The following is a 15,455-nucleotide window of genomic DNA, read 5'->3' on the forward strand; positions in this document are numbered from 1 at the left end:
AAATAAAGAAAAAGTAAATATTATAAATGTTTATATTTTGAAACAGAGTGAATACTCACTTTCTCCATATACATTCACAAATATAAACATTCCTAAAAATTATTTAAGAGATTAAGATGAAAAAATATGATATTCCTCATCAAACAAGTGATAGAAAGTGGAAGAGTGATTGGGGATTACATTGAGAGGAGTTTGGATAAGAGCTGGTTAGAGGGGAAAATAGTATTATCAGAATCTTATATTTGTCAAATGAGAGAATTATCGTTCCATTGGCTCAAATGCGAGGATTAGTGCAATTAATAACATAGTGTATTTCTTAGAGACGTCGTGGCAAGCGGCTGAGATGTTTGAATCGATATTTCTGTTTTCTAGAATGTTATCCATTCAGCCATACTCCGTCTGTCCCAAAATAAATTAACTTTTCAGTTTTTTAGATATAATATTTGACTCTTCGTCTTATTAAAAAAATTATGATTAATAATTTTATTTTTATTAGATTATAAAACATGAATAGTATTTTATGTGTGACTAATTTTTTTAAATTTTTTTAAAAATTTTTCAAATACGACGGATAGACAAACGCTCGACACAAAACCAAAAAGTTTTTTGTTTTTTATAGGACATAGGGAGTACGTTATATTATTAGCTCCGTGTTCTCCATGCCTCGTTTATCAGGACTATACAAGATATTCCCATGATTTGCTACAACAGATTAGATGGCTAATCATCGATGGTTTCTTGTTTCAAACGCAAGGTATCGTCATGTATGCACTAAAAATAGATGACTAATTTTTTTAAATTTTTTTAAAAATTTTTCAAATACGACGGATAGACAAACGCTCGACACAAAACCAAAAAGTTTTTTGTTTTTTATAGGACATAGGGAGTACGTTATATTATTAGCTCCGTGTTCTCCATGCCTCGTTTATCAGGACTATACAAGATATTCCCATGATTTGCTACAACAGATTAGATGGCTAATCATCGATGGTTTCTTGTTTCAAACGCAAGGTATCGTCATGTATGCACTAAAAATAATCCTTGAAGTCCATGAGATTAGGTTCAGAGCAGGTATAATAGCAGGCTATAAGCATATTTTAAAGAGATAAGAGGAGAGAAGGATGGTGGGCTACTAATTTGTAGCCAGCTGCACACGGACTCCAAGACAAAATGTGTGTATAATATGTGGGACCATGAATTAATGTTTTGTAGGTAAATTAACTATCCGATTAACTATAGACGAATTGAAACCAGTAGTTAGCTGTACTATTAAACTTGCTCTCAGCACTCAGCAGTCTCTTCGATGAACCCAAATCGTCAGCACTGCAAAACTCTACCACCACATGGAGGAAGAATGTTAAAGGTTCACAAAATTTTTGTTCACAAACACACGCATTCCAACAATTTTTTAGATATTAAGATGGGAGGGGGAAGACTAATAAATGACATAACTAAGGCATTTTTTCCCACGTGTAATAAATAAAAATACATTTGATATTCAACGGGACAAGTATGCATGTGTTGATTCCTCGAGGGATGTACCATCATTTAATTCTTGCATTATCATCTAAATTGCTATGAAAAAAATCAACAAGACAATTAGTGTACGATACATCGATCCACGCGGATGCAAGGTTAAATTTGTTCTTTGCAAGTTAAAAAACAAATATGAATATGAATATGCATATACCATTTGGAGTTTTTTTTTTCTTTTTATTGCAACTCTTAAAGGTTGAATTTAAACATGCAACTTTGTGATGTATTATATGATATATTGATATTGTAGATTTTTGTAAAACTTTTCTATTTAAGATAACATAAAAAAGGGATGTTCCTTCAAGCGACTATTGTAGTACTGTCCACTCCCTTCTACATAGCGAGAGGGTGGAGCCGTTTAGAATTACTACCGCATCTGTTTTATATTATAAGACTTTTTAGTCTTATCTAAATTTATTAATTGATAAATATATATAATTTATATATGAGTATTTTTTTATCCTTGAGAAGGTATCATGAGATATCACTGTTTTCTATATAAAATTTGGTACCTTGGATGATATATATATATATATATATATATATATATATATATATATATATATATATATATATATATATATATATATATATATATATATATATATATAAGTATCCAAATAAAACTAAGCAAAACTAAAAAGTCTTATATTGTGAAACGGAGGGAGTATTAGATAGATCCATGGCAGCCATTAGCCAAGATAGATGTAAATGTTAAAAGAGAAACTAAGCTGGCCTACGCACATGCACCGCTAAATATAAGCAGCTTGCTAGTTGCCATGCAGAATGGGCACCAAACGCATTAACGTTCTCAAGCATCATTTTCCGCTAGTTCCTAACTATGGTTAACGCCTACGTCGTTGTCATCCTCTCGCTCTCGTTTCTCTTCTTGATTCACTGCCTCCTCTTCCGCCGCCGCGGCAGGAGCAATGGTGCGCAGCTGCCTCCGAGCCCTCCAGCCATCCCGTTCTTCGGCCACCTCCACCTCATCGAGAATCCGTTGCACGCCGCGCTGTCCCAGCTCGCCGAGCGACACGGCCCGGTCTTCTCGCTGCGGCTCGGCTCGCGCAGCGCCGTCGTGGTGTCGTCGCCGGAGTGCGCCAGGGAGTGCCTCACGGAGAACGACGTGTGCTTCGCCAACCGCCCGCGGTTCCCCTCGCAGCTGCCCGTGTCCTTCGATGGCACGTCTCTGGGCAACTCCAACTTCGGTCCGCACTGGCGCAGCCTCCGCCGCATCGCCTCGGTCCATTTCCTCTCCGCGCAACGCGTCGGCGGCATGTCCGGCGTCATCTCCGACGAGGTGCGCGCCATGGCGCGGAGGATGTACCGTGCTGCCTCCGTCTCCCCCGGCGGCGCCGCGCGCGTCCAGCTGAAGCGGAGGCTGTTCGAGCTCTCGCTCAGCGTTCTCATGGAGGCCGTAGCCCAGACCAAGACGACCCGTCAAGAGGCGGACGGCACGGACGCAGACACGGACATGTCCGTGGAGGCGCAGGAGTACAAGCATGTCCTCGACGAGCTCAACCCGCTGCTCGGCGCGGCCAACCTGTGGGATTACTTGCCGGCGCTCCGGTGGTTCGACGTGTTCGGCACGAAGCGCAAGATCATGACCGCGGTGAACAAGAGGAACGCATTCGTGCGCCGGTTGATCGACACAGAGCGGCAGAGGCTAGACGACGACGACGACGACGGAAGCAGCAACGGCGCGAAGAAGAGCATGATTTCCGAGCTGCTTACTCTGCAGAAGACAGAACCAGAGGTCTACACCGACACTGTGATCATGACGCTTTGTACAGTGAGAACTACAGCTCCACTATTAAATCCTCCATTTCTTTTATTCACATTGTTCCAGTAAAAATCATGTTCATTCTAATTTCTTTACAAATCACGTCATCTAATTCAACCTTGTTAATTTTTCTCCCTTTCGTGAAGAGTTTGTTTACTGCTGGAACAGACAGTACGTCAACCACGATAGAATGGGCGATGTCTCTTCTACTAAACCATCCCAAGATACTCAAGAAAGCACAGGCCGAAATAGACTCATACGTCGGAAACTCTCGGCTGATCGCTGCAGAAGATATGCCTCATCTTATCTATCTCCAATGCATCATCAGCGAGACGCTTCGCCTATACCCCGTGCTACCCTTGCTGATACCTCACGAATCGTCGGGGGATTGCAGGGTTGGTGGCTACGACGTCCCGAGCGGAACGATGCTGCTTGTCAACATCGTCGCCGTCCATAGGGACCCGAGTGTTTGGAAGGACGCCGAGACGTTTAGGCCAGAGAGGTTCGAGGACGGCATGCGTGACGACGGGTTGCTCGTGATGATGCCGTTCGGGATGGGAAGGCGAAAGTGTCCTGGGGAGACGCTGGGCTTGCGAGTGGTCGGGTTGGCGTTGGGCACGCTGATCCACTGCTTCGATTGGGAGAGAGTTGACGGTGTGGATGTCAGCATGGCTGAAGGTGGGGGGCTTTCCATGTCCAAGGTTGTTCCATTGGAGGCCATGTGCAAGCCTCGTGATACCATGGGTGATGCTCTTGGGAAGTTATTTTGACTATGTTTGTATTTATGCATGGAAGCTTGAGATCTATAAGATGTGGTCAGGTCATCAATTCCTATTGTTCGTCGGGAAAACACTGTAGTTGCATTTGTTCTTCGTATTTTGTTCAACCGAATGTCTTTCTTTTCGTAGAGTTCTGATTGGTTGTGATTTACGATTTGGTATAACTTGGTTTCTAGGATTGTGTGTATTCAATTAAATTATGGTATGATTTGTTTAAGTGGATGCTACATCATAATGGACAATTCTCGGCCCAATCTATGTATAAATGTATAAAAATGTGTTAGGGTTAATAGATCGAAGACATGGCGCGGAGGCACAAATTTAACGTGGAAACCTTTGCAGGGAAACCGCAGGCACCGTGGCGCCGTCGTCCGGCAATAACCAATAGGAGAAAAAGATTACAACGCAGAGGAATACAACGGACTGTCACATCCTTCTTGATTGATGATTACAGTATAGAGGAATACATTGGGCCGTCGCAATCTTTCCATACAGCTTATAAGAGATATATATATGGAGGGAGATTTAAAAGTACTAATAGGAAAGAATACGAGTCTTATTAGAAAATTCTACAAATCCTAAAGGAAAAGGACTAGGATTCATATTAGGAAACTAATAATAAATCTAAATATATTATAGATTATAATTCAGATCATATCTTTAACAATCTCTACATTGAGATAAATTCTCTTATAGTATAAAAATCATAAATCACCAGAAACCTCATGTACATAAAATTATTTTGTGACAAATAGTCTTTTGGATATACTAAGCATGAACCAAACTTGAGGAGAATGAGAACCTCGCTTGTTTTGATCAAGAGTAGTGAACCATACTTCAAACTCGTCATGGAAATAAAACCCCAGATCTATTGGTATAAATTGGTGAAACCATGCGAACCAAAATAAATTACCAAGTACTTAGATTTCCTGATTAGAAGTTTTATGCAAGGGCTAATATTTTTAAGATTAAATGTGTTCCTAAATTGTATTGTTATAATCTTATAAAATTATTAGACCTTATATACAAATTATCATCAAGTCGCAGCTCAGAATACTAATTATTAAGTATTTTAACCAGAGGAATTATGTTTTCAAGGACAATATAATAGTCACTAGTCACCTTTGAATTTCATGAATAAAGCTGTTTTTGACAACCTATGTAATCTCATTGACCCACATTTTTTTTTCCTCTTGTGAAGTCACTATTTACCGCTGGACGGAGGCTACGTCAACCTCAATAGAATGTTGTTTGTATTGAACCATCCAAAGACATCCAAAGACACTCAAGAAAGCATAAGAAGAACTAGACGCATTCATTAGACACTCACCTTATCAGTACTAAGGATGTATCTCATCTTAGCTATCTCCACCGAAGGAATCTTTTGACACGTTAGTGTTGATAGCGTGACAAAATAACGCTGCCACACAACATGGTCGGCCGACGATGGCATGGCAAGCCTACCATGCCAAAAACTCTACATGACAGCGTTGTTTTGTCACGTCAATATTAGTTGCGTGGTCAAAGGGTTCATATGATGAAAATATTTTCTCCCGAGGTTTAGTAATAACATTATTTATTAAAAAGATTTAAAAAATAAAAAAATCAACCAGGAGTTGGACTAATGGCCTTTACTACAACATTTTTTATACTGTTGAAACTTGACAGCTATAGAAACGTGCATCTACAGACCAGCACAGGATAAGCAGAAAGAGAACATCGAATAGTCAGTGAAAAAAGTCACTGATGTACACACAGGGTGTGTTGGCAGGTTAATTGGGTAATTTCAGCTTTTCGGTCTTCTGCATCACAACCGGAAGCTTATGAGCAATAAGATTCGGGTCTCCATATGCTGCGCAGTCGGAAGGATATCCTTTCTGTATTACATAAAAGATGGACATTAGATTGATGTAATCCAATATGCTTGAGATGGACCGGTTCAAAATACTTGGTTGGTTTTCAGATAGCATACCGCAGACAGACTAGCAAATGTTGTTTCCCTCCAGCAGCATTCACGGAGTACAACGGGATTTGCTTTGCCCCTACTAAAAGAGCAATACACTCTTGTGTCCCTCAATCTCATAAGTACACCATCAACCCTAAGCTGTTAACACAAAGGGAGAAAACTCTGTTATGAAACTGCACTGCAGTCTTTCAACCCAAAGCTACACATGCTTGTAGGTTTTGTTTTTTGAGCTTATAGACTAGCTTTGAAATTATAAACCCTTAAAAAAAAGGTCATTTTCATTGATTTCAGATGTTCATTAAAGTTCTGTCTCAACCCCATGTCAACAGGAAGAGTAAAGCAGATTGTAGCTACTAAATACTAATACTGAGGACTAAACATTGCTTGCAATGCTTTCTTTCTTTTAAAAACAACTGGTTAGGTATCTCCTTTTTATGTATGAGCATATTGTCCTTAAAGATTATATTCATACTAAAAGAGGGACAAGGTGTATAATACAGACAGCAGTCATACCCAAAAACGCAAGAGCAGAAACCAACCAGTTGGCATCACCCTCTGCAGATATGCAATCAAAGATCATATTAAGTTTTAACTAAAAAGTCCAACTAGAATACAGTCACTTAGAAAACACTTACCACTCGCACTGTGAGGAATGAAATGCCATTATCAGCTAACTCATCTTCATACAGGATAACCTAAATATATTTGGTGAGGCGTGAGAGCTAGATCAGTGAATAGAGCAAGCATGGACAATTTGCTCTGCTTTCTTACCTCATCATAGAAAAGAATTGGTTCTTTTGCTGAAAGGGCAACAAGGTCAATCCGATCCTCAGTATCCTCCCAACACAAATTGCTGGATTCATCTAAACTTGTATGCATCTGGAAAATGCATGGAAAAGTACTTGTCTGAATGTGATACCCAACTAGGGAAAAAAAACAGAAGCAACCAGGCCACACGAGAAGCAAATGCCGAAAAAGGTGAAACTAATATAGTACAGAAATAGAGCACATACAGTATCTGGGTTCTGAACCACAGCATCACTCCCACAGTACAGTGTCGTGAATGTATAATCATAATCAAGTATTACTTGATCAGAAGGTTTACTGCATGAAAAGACACACCAAAAACCTGCTATTATTTTTCTCTTAATGAACCCAGAGTACATCATCTTTTCTTTTATGATTCTAGGAGGAAAGAAAGTAAAGGCTTGTTTTATAAAACTCATATGGCTGATTAGATTCAGCGTGTTAAAATAGTTATAAAAATAATTATAATAAAGCCAGCATCTTTGCAGTTTTTTTCAGAGAAAGGTAAACAGAACCATTTCAATTTTGTATCTTAATGGCACTATATAAAACTGACACCAAGAAAAATCAACAGTTTTCACCAGAAATACTTCCTAGCATGCACTAATTACTACTATAATTCTGTAAGTAATAAAGCGCAGTTATGGAAGAACCTCCTGAACTTCCACTTTGCTGCCGCAGGAACTTCAACAGGTGGTAGTGCCTCTTGTTTCCATGCCTTCAGAGCATCAAGCGCATTGAAATACAATCTAATGCCAGTTTGAGCATGCTGAAGAGATAAGAAACTCTCCCCAAAGACCATCTCAGGCAAATGTGTTGTTTGAAGTTTATCTTCAAAGCTGAAGAAGAAGGCAAAGATTACAAACCAGCTTTCTCCATCTCTAAGTTTCAACTAACTCATACAAAATCTCCTACGCTGACTGACCAATAATTTACCATGAGTGGTCAGATCCAATATCTGTGTTATGAAGAATGCACACTTTTACATATAATAATCAACATAAGTCAGAATACGTTAAAGAGATTAATGTACCAACAGAAATGAGTGGTATGCTAGAATTATCCATTACTCCATCGATAAATACTTATTTGTTCACAGATAAGTCCTCCATTATTCTTAATTCATGAATTTTCACTCTTCCCTCTACAAATTCGACATTCTTCATCAGTTCGGTTAGTTATCATTTCTTTCTCATGAGCATTATTGTAAGATTGGATAAACACTCAGGTAACATTCTTAAGCCCAGATCCCATGTTCCAATTAGCAGTATACATAACTCAGTGCCATAATAACCGCAGAGATTACCAAACAAAAGTAAAAATAACTTACTGACGGGTAAACAAGAATGGTTAGAATAAAGGAGAGCTAAGAAATCCGCAAGCGAATTGGTCAGACATCAGGGGTTCAGGGAAGTAAAATTTGCAACTTCCTACCTCTAACAGCGAAATCCTAATTCCCAGAATATATTCTCAGCGAATCAAGCTAACAGAGTGACGGAAAGACTAGGGTTTAAGGTGGGGGAGGGTCGTACCGTTGAAGCGAGGCGGAGTTGAGGATGGGGCCGTTGTGGGACTGGATGACCCACCCCTTCACCCGCACCCCGCCGGGGATAGCTTCCGCGCCCGCCGCCTTCAGCTCCGCCGTCGCTGGGCCGTCCCACGCCTCCGCCTTAGCCATCTTCCGTGGCCGGCGTCGTCGCGATGATCCTGGCTGTTTGGAATCTCAGACGCTCCAGCCTCCAGCTGAGTCCTCTTCGCAGTACCGCACCTCGGAGGAACCTACTCTGGCCGTGGCGGCGCGGATCGAGGCGGCGGCGTGGGAGCCTGGGAGGGGACCCGACAGGCGGCGGCGGAGGAGGAGGAGGGCGGAGGAAGCGCGAGGACGAGGCGAGCCGGCGGATTTTGCGTGTGGGCTTGAGTGAATTGGAAAGCGGAGCGGTGGGCTTTCCCCGAAGGGTGGGACACGCGCGGTGGCAAATATGCAGTTTAGTCCCAAGAATATTGTAAAATTACGTGCGATGGGGGAGGCTGGGGACGGCCCTGTCTATATAAGGCCTCCAGGCGCTGACTCCTTCTCATTCTCACCTTACCACTCCACACAATCTCAATTTCAGCAGGATCGTACTCCAGCGAAGCCCTGTCGGATTTTCACGGCAAATTACCAGCGAAGCCCTGTCGGATTTTCACGGCAAATTACAGTAAGTTTTTAAATCCTTTTATATGATGATTGTCGTCAATAGTCAGAATGTGATGATTGATTCAGCCTGCAATATTTAGTTCATATCAAATTTATTTAGTTTAATAATGACATAGTAAATTAGAAGTTAGTTTAGTGGAAAATTAAAGTAGGTTATATTGTAGTTAAGAATATAGTTAATTAGAATTTAGTTTATTGCAAAATATAGCTAGATTGTATTGTAGTTAATAATATAGTTGTAGTTAGTGTAATGATGGTATAATTAGGATTAGGTTGAAAATTTATTTACTTTTTAGCCTAGTAAAAATTGCTTGCAGTTAAAATATGACGATTGATTTAGCATGGAATAAGTATTTCGTAGACCGTTAATCCCAGTTAAGTAATGATATGTCCTAGTGAAGTAATGATATAGTAAATGAGAATTTGGTTTATTGAAAAAGTATAGTTGTGGGTTAATAATATAGTTGTAGTTAGTGCGTAATATAGTATAGTAGGATTCATATGAACGTATATGTACTTGTTAGTGTACTGATACATGCGGGTTATGATTAGTTAGTATGTGTTGTAATAAATAGTTCAAATACATTGATACGGTATTAGATTTCTTGTACATACATATCTTGTAGTGCCCTAAAGTAGGTGTTGAAACTATAGTCCATTTCGGTTGCAAGTATAGCAAATAAAGTGTAGTTTTGACTATACCATAGGAAAGAAAACATTATGTCCTTGTGAGGTAGATTTGAGTCAATTCAGGTGCATTGTTAAGGGCATGGAAAGACTCGGTGAGGGAGTTTCGCATCGACTCGCAAAAACAGGATATAACTGTGTATGTGGTACTAAGTCGGGCAGAAGAAGATTATTTCTAGGAATTAATGTCGGTAGACTCGACAGAGACCTCTATGGTATGTGCATAGTGCATTGCAACTAGAATGGCCACCGTCATTTTAGTTGCAGTTTAGGAGAAAACTTAAACAACGAGTACCCACGATGACTTATATATTGATTGTCACCAAAGTTTTTTTTCTCCGTATAAAAAGCAGAGAGTTAGTGGTTGACATACGAACCCTATGTCACCTTTTGAAAAGAAAAAAAGAGTTGGTGGTGGTGGGGCAGTGGTCCACTTTAAAGCAAATGATAAGTTAAATATGCGATTTTAGAGCGGAATATTTCCAAAGTTAACTAAATACTTCATGCGTTCTATAATAAGTTTATTTTTCAATTTTCTGTGTCCAACGTTTGACCATTCGTCTTATTTAAAAAATTTGTATAAAAACTTAAAACAAATTAGTCACACATAAAGTACTATTCATGTTTTATCATCTAGTAACAATAAAAATATTAATAACAAAAAAATTAAATAAGATGAAAGAGTCAAAACATTATATCCAAAAACTAAAAAAATAAACTTATTATAGGACAGAAAAAGTATATAGTCCATCTCAACTTTATTTAAAAAATGGAGTATGTGTGGAGCAAAAGTTGCTTCAGCAAATTCTTCATCCTATTCTTAAAAAATAGAGCATCATTTATATTAGAAATAGAAACGTCATATTTATAGTTTCTCTTTACTTACTCTATATCTCAATATCCAATTTAAAGAGAAGAGAGCAAGTACTCCCTCTATATTTTTTATATGATGCCGTTGACTTTTAGGTCCACGTTTGACCATTCGTCTTATTCAAAAAATTATATAATTATTAATTATTTTGTTATAATATGATTTATTATTATAGGAATTTTAAGTATGCATTATAATTTTGTATATTTGGATATAAATTTTGAATAAGACGAATGATCAAACGTAATACTAAAAGTCAACGGTGTCATACATAAAAATATGGAGGGAGTACAACATAAAATGAGGTAGTTACAAAATATTAATAAAATATATAGAAGGTGTAACATAGATGTTATATTAGAGTTATAACTAATAATTAGAGAATTTATTATAGATGTTCATCCAAATAATAATATAGATGTTTAAACTTGTATAAGACGCTAAGGATCCCATAAGTAATGGGCTAAGAGCAAGACCAATACAAGAGTTACATGCTATTACATGCTAGCTCTAAAATCTTTCTGTCTTTAAAAGTTAATCTAAAGCCAATTATATAATAGTTACACATAAAATATATACTATATCATTTAATGTATTGTCCATCTCTCATACGCATATATTGTATTGGAGTCCGTGCTATAACTTATTGTAAATCTGTAGCATGTTTTTATCTCATTTTCTCCCTCCACCAAGTCAGATGAGTTTATATTATTATTATTATTATTATTATTATTATTATTATTATTATTATTATTATTATTATTATTATTATTATTATACTCGCTCCTGTGGCCATTGACCAGCGTTCGGAGAAGGGAGCAAACACGTCTAGTAGATTCAGAGTATACTCTCCCTAAGAATTCCAAAAAATTTTCTATAAACATCCCATCAATTTTTGGACATCTAAATGGAGCATTAAACATTGATAAAAATAAAATCTAATTGCACAGTTATGAAGGCTACTGTGAGACGAATCTTTGAGTCTAATTAGTGCATGATTAGCTATAAGTGCTACAGTACCACATATGCTAATGATGGATTAATTAGGCTTAAAAGATTCGTCTTGCAGTTTTTTGATGTAATCTGTAATTTATTTTATACTTAGACTACGTTTAATACTTTAAATATGTGTCCGCATATCTATTTTTTTTAAAAATATTTGCAAACTGAACGGGTGGGCCTAAGAGCAAGTTCAATAGTATAGTCAACTAATAGCTCCAATAGTATAGTCAATGTAATAGTCAACTCATACCATAGTTATCTACAAAACATTAATACATGATCTTATATGTTATACATGCACTGTGTCTTAGAGTCTATGTACAGCTGACTATAAATTAATAATTCATCATTATTATCTCTTCTCTTATCTCTTAAAATATATTTATAGCTGGTTTACCTCCTCTGAACATCGCGCAATCGCCATCGCATTGCAAGTCGAAGGAATAGAAATACTCCATTGATTACTGTTTTAACGACGACGCTCACGGCGGCCAGCCACTGATTTCCGCAACTTTTTTGCAGCGGCGGGTTCCGCTCTCCGTGTGCGTGCGAGGCAGCCTCCAAAACCGCGACGCTGACGCCGGAAATGCGCCCCACGCTGGCCGCCTCCCGCCCGCCCGCCCGCCCGCCGCAACAAAACCCCACCCAATCCGCGGCCCCCTTCCCACCCGCGCTCTCCTCCCACCTCCTAAAACCCTAGTGGAGCCGCGCGCCGCACGCTCCCTCCCTCCCCGCCGCCGCCGCAATGCAGGCAGCCGCCGCCGTCCACCGCCCGTGCCTGCTCGGCGCCTCCCCGGGGGGCCGCGCGCGCCGGCGGCCGGCCTCCAGCACCGTGCGCATGGCGCTGCGGGAGGACGGACCGTCCGTGGCCATCGTGGGCGCCACGGGCGCCGTCGGCCAGGAGTTCCTGCGGGTCATCTCCTCCCGCGACTTCCCCTACCGGAGCATCCGCCTCCTCGCCAGCGAGCGCTCCGCGGGGAAGCGCCTCCCCTTCGAGGACCGGGAGTACACCGTGCAGGACCTCGCGGCGCCGGGGGCGTTCGACGGGGTCGACATCGCGCTCTTCAGCGCCGGCGGCGGGGTCAGCCGGAAGCACGCGCCCGCGGCTGTTGCCAGCGGCGCCGTCGTCGTGGACAACAGCTCCGCCTTCCGGATGGACCCCGAGGTGCCGCTCGTGATCCCGGAGGTCAATCCCGAGGCGATGGCGCACGTCCGGCTGGGACAGGGGGCTATCGTGGCGAACCCGAACTGTTCTACCATCATCTGCCTCATGGCTGCCACACCTCTGCATCGCTATGCCAAGGTACCCCTGAACTGGAGTATTTCGACAATCTGCCTTAAAAAGTCAGCAGGACTAAAGTGCCACTATATCAGAAAAAAGGGCCCAATTTCTGAAAAGCGCTACTGCTACCTGAGATCAACGAGAAGTACTCTATCTAATTCCATATGTGTAAAAAAGAACTGATCTCAACCTTGGTATGTGGATATCTGAAGAAGATTGTGATCTTCGACTGAATTGATATCTTAAGCCTAAGAAAAACACCACCTTTAGAGGAAAAAAGTGTCAAATCTAAAATTTGTGCACCAGAATCGAATTTCATTTATTGGAAAGTGAAATTTTGGTTTGCAGTTTGGCAACGCCACAAGCACTTTATTCCAGAGCATATATGGTTAGCTTTGTGAATCTTCCATTAAAGCAATTTGAGTGAACAAGTATATGCACTGATCATGCTTCTGCATTTCAGAGGGAAATGTAATTTCACATCTATCAATGTAATTTTCTGAGCTGTTATATCTGAGTTTGAAACGAGGACATTTGGTCATAGTATGATTGATGGATCCGTACATATAATTGTTCTTATTTCTGCTTATTATTTGTTGGATGAGATCGAGTGTTTCTAAAATATGCTTATTTCTGCTTGTGTGTTTTTAGTAGTTTATTTTGTGCGTTCATTGGTAGACCAACAAATTGATGATTATCAATATGGCAGGTGGTAAGGATGGTTGTCAGCACTTACCAAGCAGCAAGTGGTGCTGGGGCTGCGGCCATGGAAGAACTCAAACTTCAAACTCAAGAGGTAATATATTCTCCCTATTATGTTGCCCTTTCCAGTTATGGTAGTAATTCAGTACGTAATTGCTATATTACTCTTTGTTTAGGTCTTGGCTGGGAAGGCACCTACATGCAACATTTTCAGTCAGCAGGTTCTGACTCTATAATGCCTTGAATGCATGCCAGATCATTTTCTGTTAGCCGTTCATGCTGAATTTGCTTTTCCTTGTGCAGTATGCTTTTAATATATTTTCACACAATGCACCAATTCTTGAAAACGGGTACAATGAGGAGGAGATGAAAATGGTCAAGGAGACAAGAAAAATCTGGGTAAGTGATTTCCTAATCAACTTCTGGGAGGTCATTGCATTGATCTCCATCAAAGTTTTCTCATAACTTTAATAAGCAAACGTAAATCCTACACTAACTTTATGTTCCTCTATTCCTAGAATGACAAAGATGTGAAGGTAACTGCAACCTGCATACGAGTTCCTGTGATGCGTGCGCATGCTGAAAGTGTGAATCTACAGTTTGAAAAGTCACTTGATGAGGTTAGCATAAAATATTTCTTCATGATAAATGCTGGTTAGCATGAAGAAGCCTTTCTGTTTGTGGTAATCTTAACAACTTGTTTGGTTGGGTATTAATATGTTTGTCAGGTCCATATTATGTTCTATTGATGGCCCTAATTGAAATATTGGATTATTCCTTGTTTGGAAGGCCATCCCTTTTGTCATCAATCAGTAGTTCATTCATTAGATTTACTGAGCGCAAAAAATGATAATCTTGTGCTCAAAGTTTTGCTTCCTTTGTAACTCAGTTCATAGGAAGGGGAGTAGAAAGGATGGGTCATTAGCTGTCTCTATAGTTGATTGGCTTGTTTTCCTCCATGCTAAGGACATTAGAATCCAGTTGATTAGTCAATGCTCTTGCTGGCAATTGTTATGGTTATGCTGCTAGTTCAAATTCTGAAATTGCTTTCATATGTACTATGAAGGATACTGCAAGAGAAATCTTGAGGGCAGCTGAAGGTGTTACCATTATTGATGACCGTCCTTCCAATCGCTTCCCCACACCTCTTGAGGTAATTGGCATTTCTTTTCATGAGCATCTTATTTTAGAGAGTGGAGCAGGTACTGTTATTATCTCAGCCAGGTAGATACTGTTATCTATAATAATTGTGTGCACACCATTCAGTTTGTCTTCTTGAGAACAGGTGGCGCATATGAATTTTGCATCTGAGAAGTAATTCTTGATTTTTCAGGTATCGGATAAAGATGATGTAGCAGTGGGTAGAATTCGTCAGGACTTGTCGCAAGATGATAACAAAGGGTATGATCATGTTTAACAAATTCATTTGTGGATTTATGATGATATTTGTTTTTAAGCATTGTTTGGATAGAAATTAGTAGTATGGGTCTTCGTACTGGAAACTAATTAGCTTTACAATTACAGGTTGGACATATTTGTTTGTGGAGATCAAATACGTAAAGGTGCTGCACTCAATGCTGTGCAGATAGCTGAAATGCTACTCAAGTGATTTCCTTTTTGTATCTCTCCTTGCTCATCGTTGCTCTAATCATTGCTTGATGGATGTACTCTGGTTAGTTTAAGGTCAGTTTTGGTCATCATCTTTTGTAATCTATATTCCCAGTGAAATAATAAACGGTTTTGTGCCATCTTTTGCACACATAAGTGTAGAAGAAATCGGAAGCTGTGAATTGGGTGTGGCCCTTGTTCAGTGAAATAATGAACAGTTTTGCGCCATCGTTTG

At 39.9% G+C, this 15,455-nt stretch overlaps 3 protein-coding genes across 3 annotated transcripts; 2 read left to right on the forward strand and 1 right to left on the reverse strand.

Moving 5' to 3' along the window:
• The first annotated feature begins 2,377 nt into the window (after window positions 1-2,377).
• Window positions 2,378-4,327, forward strand: LOC102721723 (cytochrome P450 81Q32-like). The gene is made up of 2 exons (XM_015835118.2): window positions 2,378-3,328; window positions 3,466-4,327. The coding sequence occupies exons 1-2, from the start codon at window positions 2,378-2,380 to the stop codon at window positions 4,087-4,089; spliced, it is 1,575 nt and encodes a 524-aa protein (XP_015690604.2). The 3' UTR covers window positions 4,090-4,327.
• Window positions 4,328-5,615: 1,288 nt separating this feature from the next.
• Window positions 5,616-8,774, reverse strand: LOC102706737 (TIP41-like protein). Its single transcript, XM_006650565.3, has 8 exons — window positions 8,404-8,774; window positions 7,525-7,710; window positions 7,078-7,168; window positions 6,836-6,943; window positions 6,700-6,759; window positions 6,578-6,619; window positions 6,071-6,202; window positions 5,616-5,975 (listed from the first exon to the last, which is right to left on the reverse strand). The coding sequence occupies exons 1-8, from the start codon at window positions 8,547-8,549 to the stop codon at window positions 5,871-5,873; spliced, it is 870 nt and encodes a 289-aa protein (XP_006650628.1). The 5' UTR covers window positions 8,550-8,774; the 3' UTR covers window positions 5,616-5,870.
• Window positions 8,775-12,319: 3,545 nt separating this feature from the next.
• LOC102722004 (aspartate-semialdehyde dehydrogenase) lies at window positions 12,320-15,422 on the forward strand. The gene is made up of 8 exons (XM_006651774.2): window positions 12,320-12,931; window positions 13,620-13,706; window positions 13,789-13,833; window positions 13,916-14,011; window positions 14,131-14,232; window positions 14,679-14,765; window positions 14,946-15,013; window positions 15,137-15,422. Exons 1-8 carry the CDS (start codon window positions 12,374-12,376, stop codon window positions 15,219-15,221), a joined length of 1,128 nt encoding a protein of 375 aa, XP_006651837.2. The 5' UTR covers window positions 12,320-12,373; the 3' UTR covers window positions 15,222-15,422.
• The last annotated feature ends 33 nt before the right edge of the window (window positions 15,423-15,455 follow it).

The sequence above is a fragment of the Oryza brachyantha genome, chromosome 3 (genome assembly GCF_000231095.2).
Source record: "Oryza brachyantha chromosome 3, ObraRS2, whole genome shotgun sequence".
NCBI lineage: Eukaryota > Viridiplantae > Streptophyta > Magnoliopsida > Poales > Poaceae > Oryza > Oryza brachyantha.